We start from the raw sequence: 22,572 nt of genomic DNA on the forward strand, positions 1-22,572 counted from the left end.
TGATATGTTATGAAGTATTCCACTAGATCCTAAGATAATTCTAGTAGGACATTAAAAGGATTGGTAGCAGCATGAGATATTAACTATGCTTACAGCTGCTAAAATGGTTATTGCAGTATAATAGAAAAAAATACATCCCTTCTATAGTAGACTGGTTTAATCATATCTAGTATATAGCCTTACTAATTAAATTAATATACTACCAAAGGATGCAAAGAAATAATTCACAATGTACAAATACATTTTGTGAATACTGGGCAATTTTTATTATGTAATGTACACAATAACTACAATAAAAGATTGAAAAAAATTAATAATTACTCTTCATAGGATCATTGAATATTAGTACTATGTCATCTAGTTTGGGCCAGAAAAAAGAGGTTGGGAGGAGGGACTAAGACAGGAGAAAAAAACCTCAGCAGGTACACACCTTAAACATGATTATAAATAATAAATATATACTGACATGTTTCAGGATTATTCTGTTCTTCAACAAATCTTTTCATTGTAGAATGCAATGATAGTAAATGTAAGAAAAACTCTTCACTACATTTAAGGAGCTCCTTTCCTGGCTTCATCTAAATTTTGCTAAAATCTAGAAAGGTTAGGTTTCTATAGATTTTGGTAAAAGCTGAAACATGCCCAAGTGAATTACTAAAATTATCTTTGTGTCATACACTAAAAATCTGGAATACTCTTCATCTGTCATCTTCATAGTCTTCAGGGATCATGCCATTTGTAAAGAAAATATCCCTTTTTAAAGTCCAATTGAGAAATTAAGAATTAAGACCAAATTGGAAAATCCCTTTGTAGTATAACAAAATCAAGTCACAGGATTGTCTGTTGCTCAAGGATGTAAAGCAAAGAATTATTTGACATCACTCTGCAGGTAAGGTCAATCATTATTAACCATTCTGATAAGTCCAAGGCTTACAAATGCAGGCTATGAGGGCAAAGAATAAAGAGCAGATACAACAATTTGGGATTAAAGAGACCACAGCTTTATTAAAAAGACACTGTTTGTAGAATAAATTATCAATCTGGAGGAGAGTCAATAACCCCAACCTTTTGAAAGGTACACGTAGGAGGGCCTAGATAACCAGTGATCTGGCACAATTTTAATTGTTCTGATGTTCTCACCCCAAATCACCAATTTCACTTTCATAAAGAGGGTGATGTGAGATAGGTTGACTCAACTGAACCCATCTACAACTCTTTCTGGTTGTACTATTCCTCTGCTAGCAAAATCAGTTGTTCCATTAGCTGTTCCAATTCTGTGAATGTCCTGTCATCTTCAGCGTCACAGAGATGCACTCTCCTCACTCACTATTTATTAATATCAGCACTGGTTCTTCATTCAAATGTTTGATGAAAATGCATACAAATTATTTCACTAAATCAGCAAAGGATTAAACCAAACACACAACATGAAACAGCCAAGCGTCATAGAGGCATAGACCCCACCTAGAATCAATATCAATCATTATTAAAACGGTCCTTGACCAGCACAAAATGTAATAGAAAGCGTATACTCAAAAGTTTAAAAGACCACACCTAGTAAAAGGAACAGTCCATAAAAATATGTTTCAGTTCCACTGAGAATCAATGTTGCTATTTTTTAAAACTCCTTTTTTGCTAAGGAACAGCCATCAAACATCCAAAATGCTCCTTTACCTAATTGCTGGGTTACACCAAAGTGATGACAACTAAAATCATGAATCAGACATATATAACTCTTATCCTTCTTATCCCTTCTCTGTCATGTTTTTTGCAGAATTCACTAAGTAGTTTTGCACACCATAATATTTGTTTATTCATTTCTGTATTTTTGCAAGCTCTCAAAAGGTATGTTATGAAAACAACAATTCCAATTGATTCGAAATCATTAGTTATTGGTCTCAAAAATGTGTAAACTTGAAAAATATATCATGACATTCACAGAAGTAGTGTTAACAACTTTCACTAAAGTTTACCTTGACATCAGAAGTGTCACGCTGACAATTACGCCATGCCCTTGAAATTGATGAAAAAGTTCTATCCGCATGATCAAATTTTCCACCTTGCAAGTTTAAGAAAAATGTTGTAAAGGGCTCCTAGTAATAGAAAAGTAACATAAAAGAAGATACTTAGTGAAATATATTTCAGTGAGGATTTTCATTTTTAGATGTATTTAAATTTTTTGCCCATTTTCTAAAGTTATAATAGCATGATTTATTTCTGTGGTGAGTAAAAAAATCCATTTTTGGCACTCAGTGTTCCATCTGCCAAAATAACACAGCTTATAGATCAGTGAAAAAAATCATATGTGATATCCTTCATTTTTTCATTCATTGCAAGAATAAAATATACCAACATTTTCAGTACAATTCTAATAAATGGTAAGCATCTGGTTACAAAGATTGCATAGGAACTCATAAATATATGTCACAGCTCATCTTGAAATACCACCATCTACCTACCTCCCAGTTTGTAATATGATGATAATTTTTACATTATAAGCACTATTGAGACGAGAAGCTTGTTATGTACCTGTGTTAATATCCCAATGGTTTATCAGCTATGATCATAATCTTGCTGAACAGGTGCACATATTTTCATCTCATTGAAAACTACTGAATTTACATATCCGTAACTATGTAAAAGAATGTAGCCTACAGTCAAGATCCAAAAACCTACTTTAGACATGCTAAAAAACTTGAAATATTTCACTTATTTTCTCTCAACAGCAGACACTCTCTGCCATGCCAATACTGAAACTTCCTTCAAGATAAAAGGCTGCCATGGAGGGAGGGGAATTGCAGTTCAGCAAATGTAAACATAAATCCTCTTTGCTGTACAGAACAGTTACATTTTTCTTTAGATCCTGGATGTTATTCAACATTCAAAGTACTCAATATAACATTAGAAGTATAATATATGTGCAACTTTTTCTTTGTTGGGTCTCCTTGTAGCTTATAATTAAGAAAAGAAAAATGCCTGAACAATTGAAAACCTCCTCCTAGTTAAAGGACACTTAAGTGCATATTAGTGGATAATTGCTTGAAATTAGCTAAGTACCATAAATTACTTCAAGGATTTATGTCTGCTTGTACCAATCTAACAAGCTTTAATTAATGATGTGCTGCTAATGCTTTCCCAAAGAAATTAGTTTCTATCTGATAAATCATCATTCCAGTTTATTTTATATAAACATGTTTGATTTCATAAATATATCAAATCTAACCAACTGCAATGTTATCTGTAAGTATGTTACCACATAATATGGAAAAGGGGGTTATGATAATCTTATTTAGTATCATACCTCCAGAGTTTGTTTTAACTTGTCAATAATGAAAATTAAATCAAGCCAGAACAAATCAGATTATGTTCCAATGAAAAAAAAATGCATGCAATGCATAATTTTAAACAAAATGAAAAAGGTACTACTTAAAATGCATATTTTAAGAATAAGCTTTCACATTTTTATTTTATTAGATTTATAGCCCGCCCGCCCTGCAAGCAGGCTCAGGGCAGTTCACAGACTGGGCACGTGTGCCAATAATTAAAACAGTTAAAAACAAGATAAAACAATTATTTATAATCATTTATCACAATACAAGGTGCTCTTGGTGTCTCAAAAAGGTCTTTAGTAACAGGACGGTGTCCTGGTTGTGATGGTCCCAGATCGAAGATATCAATTCCAGGCAGCACTATCGTTCATTTGTCACAGGGCCATCTCACCTCCTGTAGGTTGCCCAACCCAGTTGTTGTTGTTGTTGGTGCAACGGTGGCAGCTCCTACTCAAAAGCCTGGTGGAAGAGCTCCATCTTACAGGCCCTGCGGAACTGCGCAAGGTCCCGCAGGGCCCGGATCTTCTCCAGGAGCTCACTCCACCAGGTAGGAGCCGCCACCAAAAAAACTCTGGCCCTGGTTGCTGCAAATATGGCATCTTTGGGGCCTGGAGTCACCAGGAGATTACCTGACTGTAGTGCCCTTGGGGGAACATATGGGGAAAGGCGGTCCCTTAGGTATGTTGGACCCTGGCCATATAAGGCTTTAAAGGTAAGAACCAGCACTTTGAAGCGAATCAGGTAAGCTATTGGCAGCCAGTGCAGCGCTTTCAGCACAGGCCGGATGTGCTCCTGCCTAGAGAGACCCATCAACAACCTGACTGCAGCATTCTGCACTAGCATTCTGCACTAGCTGCAGCTTCCAGATTTGCGACAAAGGCAGCCCCATGTAGAGAGTGTTACAGTAGTCTAACCTCGAGGTGACTGTCGCATGGATCACTGTGGCCAGGTCATCGCAGTCAAGGAAGGGAACCAACTGCCAAGCCAGCCGAAGATGGTAAAAGGCTGACTTGGCAGTGGCTGCCACCTCGGCCTCCATTGTTAAAGAGGGGTCCAGGAGCACTCCCAAACTCCTAACCTCCAACGCTGGCACCAGAGGCACCCCATCAAAGGTCAAGAGAGGAAGTCCCAACCCCGAATCGACCCGTCTTAGGCCAAGGACCTCCATCTTCGCCAGGTTTAGTTTCAGCCGACTCAGTCTGATCCAACCAGCCACAGCTTGCAACGCCCGGTGAAGATTGTCTGGGCTGGAGTTTGACTGGCCGTCCAACATCAGATAGAGCTGGGTGTCATCTGCATATTGATGGCACCTAAGCCCATATCTCCGGGCAATCTGGGCAAGGGGGCGCATATAGATGTTAAACAACATCGGGGACAGCATCGCCCCCTTAGGCATCCCACATTCAAGAGGATGTCTCTGGGACTGCTGATCCCCTTTCACCACCCTTTGTCCCCAACCTTGGAGAAAAGAGGCAAGCCATTGAAGGGTGAGCCCCTGAATCCCCACGTTAGCGAGGCGGTGGGCCAGCAACTGGTAGTCAACTGTGTCTAAACTAAAATTTTGTTCTACAATTTGGAAGCAATTTTATTTTTTTGCAATCAACAATAATTACTGGTTTTAATCTACTCTCCTGAAATTTTAAATGTTTTAGTGCCTTTTAATTTCAATATAAAGGTAAAGGAGCTGCGGTGGCTCAAGTGGTTAAGATGCTGAACTGCAGGCTGTGGAAGGTCAGTAGTTCAGCAGTTCAAGACCCAGGTTGCCGCATGACGGAGTGAGCTCCCGTCTCTAGTTCCAGCTCCTGCCAACCTAGCAGTTCGAAAGCAAGAAATTGCAAGTAGATAAATAGGTACCACTTCGGTGGGAAGGTAACAGCGTTCCGTGCACCTTGATGTTTAGTCATGCCGGCCACATGACCACGGAAACAGCGCTGGCTCTTCGGCTTTGAAACGGAGATGAGCACCGCAACCCTAGAGTCGGATTCGACTGGCTTTCGAGCAAGGGAACCTTTACCTTTAATTTCAATATATATAGTTTAATTATTTGTTGCCTTCTTTACAATTTAACAGAAAATCTTTAGATTATACTTACAATTCTTAACAACCAAGTGAGTGTAAAACTTGCTGTTGAGTAATGAGTACCATAATGAAACTTTGGAACCTGATCATCTTCCCATGTTTCGTAACGTTCTGCAAAGAATGCACCTCTTTTGGGATTAAGAGCACCAATAGGCTATGGGGGAAAAGAAGAAGTTCAGCTCATTGTGAGATTGACAATAATTACAATAAAATAATTAACCAGCATTAAAAATACATTTTAAAATATTTGTTGCAAATTCCAGATACTGTTGCATTCAGATCAGGTTGTCAATTCCAAGTTGTGGAATTCCTGGAGATTTGGGGACGGGGCCTGGGGAGGGAAGAGCCTCAACAAGGGATATTCTTAGTCCAGCTTCCAAAGCAGCCATTTTATCCATGGAACTGATCTCTGTAGCCTGTATATGTTTTGTAATTTCAGGAGATCCCCAGGCGCCACCTGGAAGTTGGCAAATCTACGTTCAGATACAACTATGTATGTGAAACCCGTGAAGATGAAGATATACATTTTGAACTCAAGGAATACATAAAACACAGTATAAACTTTTGGATTTTTTATTGGATGGTTTTCCAAATCATCCTTTAATACTCATGTTCAGAGGGAAGATTTACCCAATGTTATTCTTTCCCTGCTTCTGATAGTGGAGCAGTTCTCCCTTGGTGAGATCCCATCTTGCTACAGCATGTGTATTAATAGTGAAGCCATAAGGGTAGACCTGAATTATCAGCTAGCAATTTATTAAATTGAGGCTCATAAGAAGAATTAGTGTTTTTTTGGGGGGGGGATTAAGCTGCAAAAGTAAAGGTGAAAGATGTGTCAACACATTTAAAAAGTTTTACACAATCTTTGGTACACAGAGGGCTAATTTTAAAATTTGTTCTGTCAGTTTGCACGTTACAAAGTAACAACAACAAAGACACTGTAATAAGATGCTAAATAAAATAGAAATCTAATTATACTTAATTTATATAGTGTGTGCAATTATTTTTATATGCTAAAGTGTACAAAAATATACAAATTTTCAAAAAACAATTACAATATGAATCAATCATCTGAAAGAAGAATCACATGAGGATCCCGGGTATAAATGCACTCATTTCGTTAAACTTCTTCAGTGAACCAGTATCAATAATGATACAAATATATTTTTCTCTCCAAAGTATATAAATGCCAGTGAGGTAACTATCGTTCCAAAGTAGTTCAATAGTTGTTTACAAAAGCTTATTTGTGGGATACCAGTTCAATGTAACAGAATTGCTGGAAAATAACCAAAGACTTCTAATCCGGGTATAGCCTCCTATAAGGGGATGTCTTACATGTAATGGGGGTGTCTTACAGGTTCATACGTATTCACATACAGGTTATAGTTATCCAGCAGTAATTTGTGTGTGCGTGTATATCGTTTTAGGAGGGTAATTTTATATTCAGGGTTGTCTTCCTTTCAAGTAAATATATATTTTTACAAGGATATCCAAAGCTTTTTAAAAAGAAAACTTTATGGTGTTCATCATCTCTGCATAACACCAGAGAGGGGAAATTGGGACCCTTCCAATAAAGTGCAGATTTCCCTTATGCTCACAAGAATTTGCAAAGAAATTTTTTTTGATTCAAAGAGCATCTGAGAGAGGAGGGTCCAAGACTCCACTACAAATTCACCCCTAAAAGGATTCTAAAATAATCATCATAAGTTATTTTTTCTGATACTTTATTTTTAAAAAATGGAAGACAAGCCAATGAGAAGATAGTCTGTTTGCTGATAGGTGCCAAGATTGCATTGACCAGTAAGTGGCATACCAAGGTCCAAACTTCAGAGATCCAAAGGAATACATGGTGGAATATATTTTTCACATAGAAATTGTTTTACCAGAAACTAACAGCATAGCATCTTAGACAACCAGAAGCATTTACAGAAAGTTTGGTTTCCTATGGTGACATAAGTATATATGACAGCAAACCATGAACTACTAGCCAAACAAAAGACTGTTTACTTTGCCTTTATCAATGGATCTCTATTTAATTTTTCATTTTTGTTATATTTCAGTTACAGACTGTCTAGCATTGATCTTAAAACAGAGTTGCACCCTTCTAAGCCCATAGACTTCCATGGATTTAGAAGAGTCTAACTTTGTTTAGTACCACACTGTAACAGCACAATCCTAAGGACACTTTCCTGGGAGTAAGCCCTATTGGATAGACTGTAATAGAATTCAGAGTAGACCTGTTTAGAATTGCTCTCTTAGTTCTCTAATCTGTATTAAAACCATTTGTATAAGTAATTCCAATATAAAGAGGATTTATTTGAGTTAGCAAACATATCCTAGGGAAGAATGAAGTGTACTATCATTTTAACTGTCATTTCTTGTTACAGAATTTTTGAATCTGTTTTGTTTCTTCCTTTGTGGCAGCATTCAGTCATGCCTACTTTTATTTTGAAAAGGGAGACATCAAGATTGCTAGTAAATAAATTACACTCAATATCAATACAGTGCTGTATTTGTATAGCATTGAAGCTTTCCAAAGATTTGCTTTTAACTGCTTCTGTTTTTATTATTGTCCAAAGAAGGCACCATAGATCAATAGTTATAGAATTATATTCCCTGAATATAAAGCTAAAACCAATTAGGATTGATTTAATTCTCTTCTGGAAAAAAGAAAGAAAGGGTAGAATGTGGAGATCCATACAGCCAGAATGCACAGTATTGATTTTAACCCCCCCCCCCACTTGGCTTCTGAAACCTGGCAACAGTGCAACTATCAAGTCATGCCACATTTATTTGCAAGCAATTTTTTTAAGTCACCAAATGGGAAAAAAGGGAGCTTGGAAATAAAGAACTATGGAGCTGTGCACTGACAATGATACACTATCAGCTTACTCAGAGAAGTTACAGTGGGAATACACACATTGAATTATACATTACACGAAAGCACTGATTTATTGTAGTAATAACATCCACCTCATTAAAAGATTCTGCTTTGCTGCAGTCGGAAGGCTACATATTGTTTACTGCTATAAATTAATGGCAGTACACAGAAGACCATGGAACCCCTGTAACAATAGATCTGTAATGACAGTGCTGTATATCACAGCTTCCTCAGCAGCTTCATAATAAAATGGAGACAATATACGGGGCTAATACATTCTATCATACTACCAATACCATATTTTCCTGACAACTGCTATTTGGTATTTGCAAACATTTAACTAATTATCAGCCATTCAGGGGGAAAATACCTTAAAATCATCTTCTAAATCTCAGTCTTATATTAAACTGGTAAGTTTGTTTTTAGTATCACATTTAAAAGAATAACCACTGTTTTACTTAATTGGCTGGAAAATGGCATTATTTTCATATGCGTGCCAAAGCTAAGAAATTCCCAATAGTGATGCATCAGCCCTAAATGTGTTTGTGGAAAATGAGTGCCAAGTACTATTCACTGGCCTACACAGCAACAGAATGGCATTAACAGGAAAATAAGCAGCTTAAAGCATTCCTTTGACTAACAGTAATACAATAGATCTTACTTATTGCAGCAATGGATGTAGCAGTAAGACCAATGCAATTATATGTTTAGATTCCACGGATGGAGCTCAAGGTTTTTAACTGAGAAGCCCAAGAAGAAACACAACATGGTACTAATATACTTTGCAGGCATTAGCAAAATAAACTCTAGGAAGCCATCTTTGAAATTTATTCAAAGCCCTTTAAACTATAAACCACACTGGTCCCAAAGTACCACCTCTCAAAAGAGACCACAGGAGGGCAATGGAGTTGTGGTTTTGCTATTACAACTAAAAGAACAAACCAAAACTACCAGGGATGAATGGGCACAGTGGTTTTTAAAGGCATGGAGATACATATTCTAATGTATATTTGGCACCCCACCCCACATCTTCAGACTAAGTTGGTGCTCCATTGCAGTTTGGCAGCAGGATGATCCTAGGCTATGCAATCTAAATGATACTGCATCATCACTGAGAGGGTATGCTATGCCACTTCCTCTCCCATGCTCACGGTCAACAGTTCGAGCAGTGAACAAAGGACACAGATTCCAGTTAGGGTGGCCAACTCCATAGTGGGAAATTCCTGGAGATTTGGGGGCTGAGCCTGGAGAGGTGCCATTTCCTCCAGGCAAACTGATCTCTCTGTAGCCTGGAGATCATTCATAATTCCAGAGAACTCCAGATCCTGCCTGGAAATTGGCATCTCTATTCCAAATACTCCCATAGTCATGCATTCATTTATTTTGAGAATTCAAAGGGGTTCTGGTTGTTTAGTTTACATGCAAGTGTTCCAAGGTTTATATGTACAAATTGTTTCGGGTTAGCCAGTGGCATTTTCAGTCTGCTGTCATATATTTTCAAGGCAACTGTGGAGATGTAAAGGATTTATAAATTAGGTTCTCAATTGGCAAAAGGCTACAGCTGGGCCAGGAAAGCAGTCAGTTTTGTTATCAGAACAGGTAGTCAAGCTAGCAATGAAAAAGCAGTGCTGAATTGTTCATAGAGGCTTAAAAAAAGCTAGTTGAATTGGGACCACTAAAAAACTGGGAGCTGCTTTAACATGGACTATAATATATATATTTTCTTTGAAGAAATCCCCAAATATGGCACTCTAATATTGATTGTATACCTTCGCAGGATTGAAATTTACATAAAATACAATATAAGAAAGGTGACCTGCGGATGTAAACTTCACACCATCACTGTCTCAGGGCAAATATCAATTTTTGCTTAGGCGTAAAGCTCACATTAACTTAACTGATTATCTCAAATGAGCTACCTGTGCTCACATGACCACACATTTGTGCATGTGTGAATAAGCATCATACAACATTGCACAGACGAAAAAATAAAGGGTTCTGTGTATAGTACAGTAACATCCCTATTATCACACTGAGGTCCATGGCCTGAAAGCTGCAGCACTACACACGATTGAACTCCACTTTATGACAATAGCAATTTGTTTTTGTAAAGGATGCTTAAGAAAATATTTCACCTCAAATGGGTCTAGTTTTTTGTGTGGCACTGCTGAAACTTAAAACATATTTAACAAGCACTGGCTATGGTGACATTGGCTTTTTGTGTCTGGGCAAATATATCAACATCCATTTCTATTTAATGTCTCATAACTTGGAGAGTTAAGATCAGAAGAATTCTGTTATGCATACTTGTAAACACCATTTTAAAAGGTATCCCTAAGCCATCTCCAAAAGGCAAAATGGAGACAAAGATTTATCAGGGATAGGTACAGATATTGCCTGGTAAACTAATATAGTTGGAACAATAATGAGGTTTTAAAACTTATTAATCTATTAATTAATTTAAATCTACAAATCACTTTGTTGCCTATAGTAGAATATAGACAGGTTACATGATACTTTCGAAAAAGGGCAATTGCCATTTGTGATTGCATTAACAGATGCATAATATACAAGAGACCCAGGGTAATAGTTACACACTAATTAGCACTGATTAGATCTCAGCTGGAGCACTGAATTGTGTTTTTGCTCACTTCATTTTATTGAAAGACACCAACATGCCAGGGAGAATTTGGAGGAGTACAGATATAACAAAATGCTATATAAGCTTTTTTAAAAAAAAAAAATTGCACATTTCACTTTCCCAAACATGATAACAGAAGAAAAGCTGCATACCAGAGCAACTGAATGGAGACTAATTGATTCAAGTTGCAGCAAAGGAGAACCTGCTTCCTAAATGTATAGTTGGGCAATGGAACAAATTGTTCTAAGGGCTGCACAAGCATAACACTTTTGATTTTAAATTCATAGTTAAGGGCTTAAAAACAGGCCACAGGTTTGTGTTTCTTATCCCCTCTGCCATGAATTCTACCCATTAGTCATAATTTATATTAGCATCTGCCGTGGCTAAACACTAAGGTTCACTCTTAACCACAGCTTTGAAACGAGTTCCAAACAGATTCATAGCCAGCCCCGGTTACACTAAAAATGGTTTAGGCAGATGCTGAGTTAAGGACGACAGAAGGAATTCACACCAATGAGAACATTTCTCCCAGCAAGCCAAAGCAGCCATATGGGGTGGACAGGCTGATTTAGAAGGGTGTAATGGCACTGCCGGCCTGACCTGAATAGACCAGGATAGACAGAGCTTCTCAGGTCTGGGAAGCTAAGCAGGGTTGGCCCTGGCTAGTATTTATATGGGACACCTCCAAGGAATACCAGGGTTGTGGTGCAGAGGCAGACAATGGCAAGCCACCCCCAAATGTCTCTTGCCTTGAAACCTCATAAGAGGTTGCCATAAGTCAGCCATAAGAATCCAGAATATTAGTCTTCCTTCCCACGCACCAAATTCATCTACCTTTGAAAGCTACATTATTATAAATACACAAATACCTTTAACCAACACATACAGGTATACCCTCCACTGCAAGAGGTAGCAGTAGTTCTAGAAATATGAACAGAGGCAAACCGGCCATTAACATTACTGGAAAATTTCCACTGGGGCTGCTGGCGTGGATGGCTCTCTCTCCCTGCCCAGAGCCCCCACACTGCCCCTCCTTCCGTGGGTTGCTTGGTGATGGCCCTTGCCAATACCACCTATTGCCAGAATGGCCTCAGTCTTGCTCTATCCCCACTGCTGGGTTCTATCTAACACTAGTGAGACCAAGATGCAAAACCTATGTTCATACTATGCAGAAAGATGCTATTCCCAGTGACTTTCCCATCAAGTTCTATGAAGATGAAGGACTTAATTAAGAGGTAGCAAAAACTCACTCCTGGTGGCCATACCTCAACAAGCAGGGACTCCATAAAGGATGCAAAGATGTGTTTGTTTATATGCAGGGCACAGACAGATGCTCTCACCAGCATTTGAGCCTTTTAAAACTGGATAAGACAGTGCTTGTGCTGAACTATTTCTGGAGTACTATAAAAAATGAACAAAGTTGACAATATGGGTGTGCATTTGGCATAAACCAAGCTGAAAAATACCTTACTGGTATTTTGGGGGTATTTTTAAGGTGGTTGTTGATTGAGGTTTAATTTCTGCTATCTGAAATGGCCAAGCCCCCAAAATCCTGAAAATATTTAGGATTTTCAGGACAGTTGGATAGCCGAACTTAAAGGGAATTCAAAGGGATCATCACCCCTTTAAATGCCTTTTCTAAGCCACAGAACTCTGTGGCAAATGAACTCCAAAGCCATTTAAAGGGCTCACAGACCCTTTAAAAACCTTCTGAGTGAACTCACCACTTGGAGGTGTTTAAAGAGACGGCAAGCCCTTTAAACACCTTTGGAGTTCACTTGCTGTGGAGTCACATGGCTTAAAGAAGGCATTTAAAGGGACCACAATCCCTTTAAATGCCTTATTTTCTCCACTGAAAGCAATGGAGGGTGTGGGCACCTTCTTTGGGGGCCCACAGAATTGTACCCTATGTTCCAATCTTTTTGAGATTGGGGGGGGCGGTTTGAGGAGAGGCACCAGCAACTATGCTGCAAATTTGGTGCCTACCTCAAAAAACAGCCCCCCAGAGCGATTCTCCACTGACAATAATGTTCCCCATAATGTATAACAGTGCAAAAAAAATTGGGTTTCCTGAATATTTACTGAATCTGAATACCATACTGGTATTGGGATTTGGGAATACTGGTAAATACTGATATTTTTGATATACACGAACCTGAAAAATACCTTTTTTGGGGGTTGCATACCTCTAGTTTACAATAGCTTATTCCCCTGGGAAGATTTCTAGTCATTTTAAAGTACAAGAGTGCCCATCAAGAACTATGTGTTTGTGATTACTGAATTTGTTTGCAATTAATGAAACTGAACAAACTGAATTATTGTTCAATTAGAATTTGTTTGTATATAAAAAAAACCACACTGTCTTAATATATTACCTCCATGAAGCAAATCATATTTTACAGTCACAGAAACAGCTGATTTTAAATATAAACTAGGAAATTATGATTCTGTGTACACTTGAGACAGAAGTCTAATTTTAGTACTGCTATAGAGCAGCCTAATATCTATCTAAGAATACAGAAGATATTTTGCACCAATGTTTTCATAATATCTTGGTGGCAAAGACACACAGATAAACAGCCTTGGGTTGGATCATTTAAGAATCACATGCCTTATTCATGGTTCTGGCAACTAGTTTGCAGCTGCTGCTTTATCTAACTGACAAGTATAACCAATGGATTCTGATAAGCATTTTTATCAAACCCATGGGTATTGTGCTGTATACACTGAAGACATGGTGTAATGCTATTACTGTTATCACTTCATACTCATGATTTGATTTAATAGCTTAGAAATACACTCAAGTTGCAGAGTTTTAGATTTGCATTTTTAAAAGCACTTTCTTTTTGAAATAGTCTTGTTTGAAGAGATTTTTTAAATATGCACTAGCCAACCTGAGATAGCAGTATATTTCTGCATTATGAAATCAGTGGACTTTTATTGATTACACTGAAAATAAATATAGTAGCAAAAGGGGGGGGGGAGAAAAAAATACATATTCCAGTAGCAAGCTTAGTTTTACTGCAATTCACACTCTCTTCACCTTGTCTGGGCAGGGAATTGACCGGGGATAGTACTTATATACACAGCTCATTCATAAAGCCATAGTGTCACCACCTATTCCCTACCATTAAGCTAGTCCCCCTCCCCCAAACAGAAGAACTTTGGAAGTGTCTCTTCCATTGGGAAAATGACAAGCTTCTCCACAATTCTCTAAATCACTTGAGAGTTAAGAAGTTCCTGAAGGTCTAAACCTCTTGTAAGGAGTGGGTGAAGCAAGACAGAAAAATAAGGATAGAAGTCTAATGTGGTCACCAGTTGACCGTTATTGATACAGCTTAGAAATATTTTTTGTCTACCAGAAACTGGAATACAAACCATTATCCCCCTTCCTGTATACCTCCCCCTTCTAGCACCACTATTGCTTCCTTCAGATTTTCCAGCCCCTATTTCTCAAGCACACATTCTGTGGTCCCGATGGCCCCTAATTTCATTGAACAATAATTTCCAGGCCCTCATAATCCTTTATTATTATTCTTAACTATCCATATAGCTGGATGAGAATATATGGGCTATTCTCTCTTCTTCCGTAATTGCCATATTGGTAGTACCAATTGTGGCTTAAATAACAGATCCCAGCTTAAATAACAGCTTAAATAACAATCCGGAGGTATCCAGGAGTATGGGTGGCTGAGAGCCAGTTTGGTGTAGTGGTTAAGTGCGTGGACTCTAATCTGGGAGAACTGGGTTTGATTCCCCACTCCTCCACTTGCACCTGGCTGGATGGCCTTGGGCAAGCTGTAGTTCTGATAAGAGCTGTCCTTGAGAAAGAGCAGTTTCTGTCAGAGCTCTCTCAGCCCCACCTACCTCACAGGGTGTCTGTTGTGGGGATGGGAAGGGAAAGGAGTTTGTAAGCCGCTCTGAGACACCTTTGGGTAGTGAAGGGCGGGGTATAAATCCAATCTCTTCTCTTCTTCTTCTTCTTTTTGAGGTAGAGGCACCAAATTTTCAGCACAGCTGCTGGTGGCTCTCCTCAAAAGTCCACCCAAGTTTCAAACAGATTGGACCCGGGGCTCCAACTCTATGGGCACTCAAAGAAGGTGCCACCATCCTTAATGGTTTTCAACTGATGTCAAACCAGAGAGTCTCTGAAGTAAAAACTGGAATTGGGGGGCACTGGGTTTTTCTAGGCTTGCAAAATGCCCCCCAATTCAGTTTCTACTACAGACACTCTCTGGTTTGACATCAGGTCTTGGGGTTGTTGGGGGTTTTTTGCTGTTTTTTTCCTCCACTGAAATGGAGGATGGGGTCACTATATTTGGGGGCCCATAGAATTGGACCCCCTGGTCCAATATTTTTGAAACATGGGGAGTCTTTTGAGGAGAGGCACTAGAAAATATGCTGAAAATGTGATACCTCTACCTCAAAAAATAGGCCCCTGGATAACCCCAGATAGATTCCCCACTGACTATAATGGTCACATAGGGGTGGGGACCCTGAAGAGAATACCATACTGGTATTGGAATTCAGGTTTTTCGCCCCAGGAATCCTGAATTTTTTGGGGTCCAATATACCTGGATCCTAAAAATCCTGCATTTTCTTTTTGTGCACGCCCCTAATGCACAGTTCTGGATACAGAGAGACACATCAAGCTTTCAGTTTTTTAAAATGCCTATTAAGGCTCAGTTATTCAACTTTCAATTTGAGTTTGAAAATTAAAGCCCTTGTAAAAAGCTGAAACATTGTTTTGAAGTCTAAATCTAATAATCTACTCTGTAGTCAGCCAACTTTTTTTGAACTTGTACTATTTATTTAAATTATTCTAATGGCAAATAATGTAGTGGAATCTAATTGTGAATTATCTGATGAGCAAGCACAGAATGAGCCAGGACATATAAAAAAGAATTACAAGCACTTTACCCTTTGCCCTACTGAACTGAGGATCATATATACTACAAAAGATATTTCAGATTCAACTAACTTTCATAAAAAGTCTATGAATGATCCAATATATAGATATGTAGCCAGGAAAAGGAATCAATATTCTGCAAAACAGAGTGCTGTTCTCACAAAGCCAATAAATTAGTTCATGTTCTGTAACAAATAACATTTGTTGAAGAAACTAAAGTATCCATAAACAGGAACTAATCTTGGGGATGTGCCACAAGATTGGAGGAGACTGAATGTTATCCCAATCTTTAAGAAAGGGAAGAAGGATGACCCGGGAAACTACAGGCCGGTCAGTTTGACTTCTGTTGCTAGGAAGATATTAGAGGAGATTTTAAAGGGGTCGATCTGTAAGCATCTGAAGGACCACTTAGTGATCCGGGGAAGTCAGCATGGTTTTGTCCCCAACAGATCTTGTTAGACCAACCTGGTTTCCTTCTTTGATCATGTGATGAGCTTACTGGATCGTGGGAACAATGTTGATGTAATTTACCTCGATTTCCGTAAAGCTTTTGATAAGGTTCCCCATGACATTCTGATGGGAAAACTGGAAGACTGCGAACTGGACTATAGGACAGTTTGGTGGATAGGGAACTGGTTAGAGGACCACACACAAAGAGTGGTGGTCAATGTTTCATCAGATTGGAGGGAGGTGTCTAGCGGGATGTCGCAGGGCTTGGTTTTGGGCTTAGTACTTTTCAATATTTTTATCAGTGATCTGGATGAAGGGGTAGAAGGGCTACTCATTAAATTTGCTGATGATACCAAATTGGGAGGAGTAGCAAACACCCAAGAAAATAGAGTTAAAATTCAATAAGACCTGAATACTCTGGAGAAGTGAGCAGTTGCAAAAACGATGCAATTCAACAAAGATAAATGCACAGTATTACATCTGGGCCACAAAAATGCCAAGCACAAAATACTGGATGGGGGATAATTTTCTGGAGAGTAGTGTATGCCAAAGAGATCTTGGGGTAAGAGTGGACTGTAAACTAAATATGAGCAGTCATTGTGATGCAGTCATGATCTGGCCTGTGCCAGCACGGCCTAGCCAGCCTAAGAGGCCTGGGTGGCAGTAGGAGGCAGCTAGGCCTACAACTCCCAGAAGGCATTGGGAGAATCAGAGAGGCAGCTTCTGGGAGGAGACTGTTGAACTGTGTGTGAGGAGAGTCGGTTAGCCATTAACTGAGGAGAAACAGGGTGTTCTTCAGGTCTCTCTCTGCGGCCTGGTCCCACTGTGGGGACAGGCTGGTCTGGGAGAGAGGGAGCTACACTGGGATCAGCGTGAGTGCTAGGCAGGCTGGGGCCTGGAAGTAAAACAGTTAGGAGTAACAGGTAGTTGCGTTAGTTTATGTTTATTTGTCCTTTCACACTGTTATCCCCTTTTGAAGCACCTTGCCGTGTCTTGTTTTTCCCTGCCCCACTGTTGTTTTAATAAACCCTTTTTGTGTAATTATTTTCTCTGCCTGGGTCAATCACGCCTGTATTGCTCGGCTGAAAAGGGGCTTGGGAAGGTACCCTGGGCCTCCCAAGGGGCCATAAATCCAGGGTGGTGGCAGCGGAACCCAAAGACCCCTCTGGGGTCATGACAGGTGGTAAAAAAAAAGGCAAATTCAGTCTTGGGTTGCATTAAAAGGGCCATAGCATTGAAATCGCAGGAGGTCATAGCCCCTCTATATACTGCCTTGGTCAGGCTGCACCTTGAGTACTGTGTGCAGTTCTAGAGGCCTCACTTCAAAAAGGATGTGGACAAAATCAAGAGGGTGCAGAAGAGAGCAACGAGGATGATCAGGGGTCTGGAGACTGATCCCCACGAGGAAAGGCTAAGGGCCTAGGGAATGTTTAGTTAGAAGAGGAGGAAGAAGAAGAGATTGGATTTATACCCCGCCCTTCACTTGGAGTCTCAGAGCGGCTTACAAACTCCTTTCCCTTCCCCTCCCCACAACAGACACCCTGTGAGGTGGGTGGGGCTGAGAGAACTCTGACACAAACTGCTCTTTTCAAGGACAGCTGTGCCAGAGCTTGTGACTGACCCAAGGTCACATCAGCAGGTGCAAGTGGAGGAGTGGGGAATCAAACCCGGTTCTCCCAGATTAGAGTCCGCACACTTAACCACTACACCAAACTGGCACAGAAGAGGAGATTGAGGGGGGACATGATTGCTCTCTTTAAATATTTGAAAGGCTGTCATTTGGAGGAGGGCAAGGAGCTGTTCCGGTTGGCAGCAGAGGATAGGACCTGAAGCAACGGGTTTAAATTACATGCAGAAAGGTATTAGCTGGATATTAGGAAAAACATTTTCAGTCAGTTTGGTTCAATGGTGGAATCAGCTGCCTAGAGAGGTGGTTAGCTCCCTTTCACTGACAGCTTTCAAGAAGAGGCTGGACAAATATTTGTCAGAGATGCTTTAGGCTGGTCCTGCATTGGGCAGGGGGGTTGGACTAGATGGTCTATATGACCCCTTCAAACTCTATGAGTCTATGATTCTATGAACTGCCCAGCTGTACATATGCTTAAATTTAACTTTGACTTTGAACTGCCTGTTCTGGATTGCTGTTATTTTTATTACTGTAAATATTACCCGTAGCTCTGAAGTGCAGTAAGCAGGTAAGGCAACTAATTATATACAGGTTTCCTCTGTCAGGTATTAGAAACCAGGTAGCACCTTGTTTCACTGAGGGGCTGCAGGCACTTGAAAGCCAAGGGAGACACAGTTAGTGTGACAATGAAGGAAGATTTGTGGCAAATCTGACAAGCCATGGGCAAAAGCCTATTTTAAAGCATATTCCGTGGCAGTGATGGCGGCAAAGAAGCAATACTTTCCCACCATCCATTGCATCTGCATTGTGTAGGCCAGTACAGCTTTTCTGGGTCATTGGAAGCCTGTTAGGCTTTGGCCTACAGAGGAGATGGACTGCTCGGTGGACAGCTGTGATCATTTTGCTCAGAACTTTGCAGATAAAATCCCAGCTTGGACTCTATGTCAGCAGTGATAGGGTGCCAACTTGTCCAATTGCTTGGGATGCTTTTGAGCTCATTCAGTCTGAGAATGGTGACGGGATCCTTGGAGGTTTGAGGCCTACCATCTTGTATGTAAGACCTTGCTTATATGACCCTTGCCCTTTCTGGCTACTTAAACTATTGGGGAGGGGGTGACTGGGTTCTAGAGGTAGCTAGCATTCCCTTGAGAGAGGAAGTGGTCACCCCAGCCTTGAAACAGGCTGTTGTTTCTCCACCTCTAAAGAAACCTACCCTTGACTCAGGCATTCTCAATAATTATCGACAAGTCTCAAATGTTCCCTTCTTGAGCAAGGTAATTGAATGGGTGGTGGCTGGACATCTCCAAGCTTTCCTGGAAGAGGCAAATTGTTTATACTCATCCTAGTCTGGGAATGAAACAGCCTTGGTCATTCATTCATGCATGCATGCATGCATGCATTCATTCATTCATTCATTCATTCATTCATTCATTCATCACCTTTATTAGGCATTTGTCTCACCAGAACCAAATAAACATTTTATAAATAAGATTTTACACTCAGCAAGGTAAAATTACATAGAAACAGAGTGGCATAAATATTAAGATAAAATTATTCAAAAGATAATTAAGATAAAATTAAAATTAAAATTATCCAGAAGCATACATAAACTGTTCACAGATCTTTAGTGCAGCTAGCAAGTACTTAGCCACCTGCAAGGTGATATAAGGATTTCTATTCAACAAGAGGAACATTACTAGCTGCCCTTCTGGAAGTCCCTGAACATTATGCACAAGAGGTCTAATAATTACATTCCTCAACTCCAAAAAAAAGATTATAGTAAAATAATATATAAGCTAATTGTTTGGGAACCCCAGACCTACAAGGGCAATACCTTTCACTAAAAGGGGTTCCTGAATATCTACCAGATAAAATAGCTGAGGGAAGGACATTAAATCAGGCAAGCATAAAGGCTCTGTGATCATGAAGTGATTCTAGATTGGATAGATAGGTGGCTGCAGTACCATAGTCTGGTGCAACACAATGGGACACAGGAGAGCAAAATCTGTTTGCTAGATAACACAAGATTTGCCTCTCCATGACACAACAGTCTAAAAGCTTGCTCCCTCTCCAGCATCAGAAGAGAATCAAGGGAGATGCCAATTGAGGTATTTTTTCTATGGATCTGCAAGGTAACGTGGGGGGGGGGGGGGGGGGCAACCACAACTTTATGGTCTGAATCCATGCTCTGGTTTCCACAACCCCAGCTTGGTTTCAAGGCACACAGCTGTGTATCCAACACAGTTAGGAAGACCCAGAATATAGTGCAAGAAAAAACACTGAACCCTCTCAATAGCCTGGTTGAATGTGCCAATCCATATAGGGATTCCATATAGCAGCTGGGCCACAGATTTGGCCTTGAATACATATATAGTGGCAGAGACATATTGGCCACCATGTACAAACAGACATGGGGCATACCTGCTTCACTACATTCGGCTAGAGTTAAGAGTTGTGACTGAACAGAAGAATTAGTTAGCAATAAGATTATTGTATAAAGAGCACAGCTTTCATTAGTAGCATTAGATCATTTATGATTGAAAACAGCCAAAGGTTCTCTATCCTTCTAGGGCAGGATAGAGATTTTGTAATTAAATGGGGAGAGTATTGTAAAGGAGAAGATAACTAGTACTCTAAAGTAACCATTAATGGAAAAATGATTGTCTACCTGATCTCCCACATGGAAGTCCTGGATAAACCTTCTCAGCTGAGGAGAAATAATTATTTAATCAATAACACTACTTCCCCAACAGCACCTAAATGTAAATTCATCTGGGCAGTCTTGGGGGAAAGTACCCTTTAGGACCAGTTTACCAGAAAAAGTGGTAAAGATAGCCAAAATAATCACAACATAATTAATTAATCAATCTTTGGACTGTCTTATGGAAGAATAAAGGATTGGTCACCTTTGTGGATGACGTGCCAGAAGATGGACAGAGAGATTCTCCTCTCCATGGATTTTGAGACCATCAATCATTGTATCCTTCTGAGTACCTATCTGTGCTGGGATTGGGATGCACCGCTCAGCCCCTTGGCCTTCAGCCTGCAGGGTCCCACAATCTTCCATCTTGTCCTCTATACTTTTTAACATCTACATGAAACTGCTGGATGAGGTCATCCAGAAAATTGACCTGGGTTGTCACCACTATTTGAATGATGCTCAGCGCTATCTCACACTTCCAGCTTATCCCAGGGAGGCTGTACAAACCCTGAACAAGTGCCTGAAGCCAATTTTAGAGTAGATAAACAATAAACTGAAGCTTAACCCTGACAAGACAGAAGTGCTACTGGCGAGTTGAAGGTCTGATTCCTCAAAAATTAAGACCATGGTACAGATGGTAACAGAGAGGTAATAGGATGGTAACATTGTTCTCCTTTCCTACATTTTATCCTCACAATAACCCCATGAGGTAAATTAGGCTGAGAGTATGTGACTGGCCCAAGGTAACCCTGCAAGCAACAATGACACAAGTAGGGATTCAAACCCGGGTCTCCCAGATACTAGCTTGTCACTCTTAACCACTGCACCACACTGGGGGCTGAGCATAGATATAATGCCAAGGATATAACCAGAAATATTAGGGAGCAGCTGCTGGTCTTGACTAAAATGACCAGAAAGATGAGAAAAAATGTATACCATTTGGCTTACTAGAAGACACCCTCAAAATATCCTGGCCTTAAAATGTCATGAGTTCAGGAAATATACTCCAAGAACTCTTGGCCATGAGATGTGAGGATGACAGGCAATGCATTTATTTGCACATTAAAGGAAGTAGTCTCCTTCAAAGCAAGAGTTGATAAGTACTCCTGGCAGTGAGTAGCTTTCATTCCCAGATACAACAAGAATGCATTAATCAAAATTTCTTTCAACCATCAGAGTTCCTCACACCTTTCTGGCCATAAATCACATTCCAAATTTGCACAATGAATAATCAAAGCTATTGGAATTTCCTTTACAAAGACAATTCCCAAATGACAGAACCATAAACCAAGGAAAGACCATTTGCCTACCTCCTAGTGACTATCAGCAGATCCATGTCAATATTCTCACCTATCATATGTATATTATCCATGCATATTCAAGTGGCCATTAATCTATAGGTTACTTACACTATCCTATCAGAAACTGCATCCTAAATTTGCATCAATAGGGTTCCAAAGATAAGATAACAACAATCTAAGCACAATCCAAAGTTCAACATGGGCAACTATGTTCTGAAGTACTAGTCTAATGCCACTGCAGATCCTAGCTCTAAACGAAAATGGGCCAATATCAGACACCCTCCACTGGCACTCAGGTAAATTCAAATGAGTAAGAAAGGAATCACAAGCTCTTCATTTTTGTAGCTTGTTCTTCCACCCCCATAAGCATGATATTCTTGGGCCCTTCCTCTTCAAGACAGGCAGAATATGATTTATTTTCTCCTATTCTGCTTCCTTTCTTGAGATTAATCCTTTATGTCCTATTTACCCATTTGCCTCCTCTTCTTTCCTCATTCAGCACTGGCTTGCCTTACTGTCTGCCAGCCCATCCCCATTTCATACTGTTTAGGCACTCCTTTCCTTCTGTCATAAATTCCATTCCCATTTAACGCTTGGCATCTTTGGTTACAAGGTAACCCCTTACCTATCTCCTTTCTCTGGTCTGGTTTGTTC

General features: G+C 39.8%; 1 protein-coding gene across 1 annotated transcript in view; it reads right to left on the reverse strand.

The window, feature by feature from the left end:
* Window positions 1-22,572, reverse strand: part of LRBA (LPS-responsive vesicle trafficking, beach and anchor containing) — a 558,585-nt gene that overhangs the window by 139,960 nt on the left and 396,053 nt on the right. The window contains 2 exon segments of the mRNA XM_015409048.1: window positions 1,974-2,093; window positions 5,422-5,562. Coding sequence (XP_015264534.1) covers window positions 1,974-2,093; window positions 5,422-5,562 — 261 coding nt within the window.

The sequence above is a fragment of the Gekko japonicus genome, unplaced genomic scaffold, assembly GCF_001447785.1.
Source record: "Gekko japonicus isolate JY-2015 unplaced genomic scaffold, Gekko_japonicus_V1.1 scaffold24, whole genome shotgun sequence".
Taxonomy (NCBI): domain Eukaryota; kingdom Metazoa; phylum Chordata; class Lepidosauria; order Squamata; family Gekkonidae; genus Gekko; species Gekko japonicus.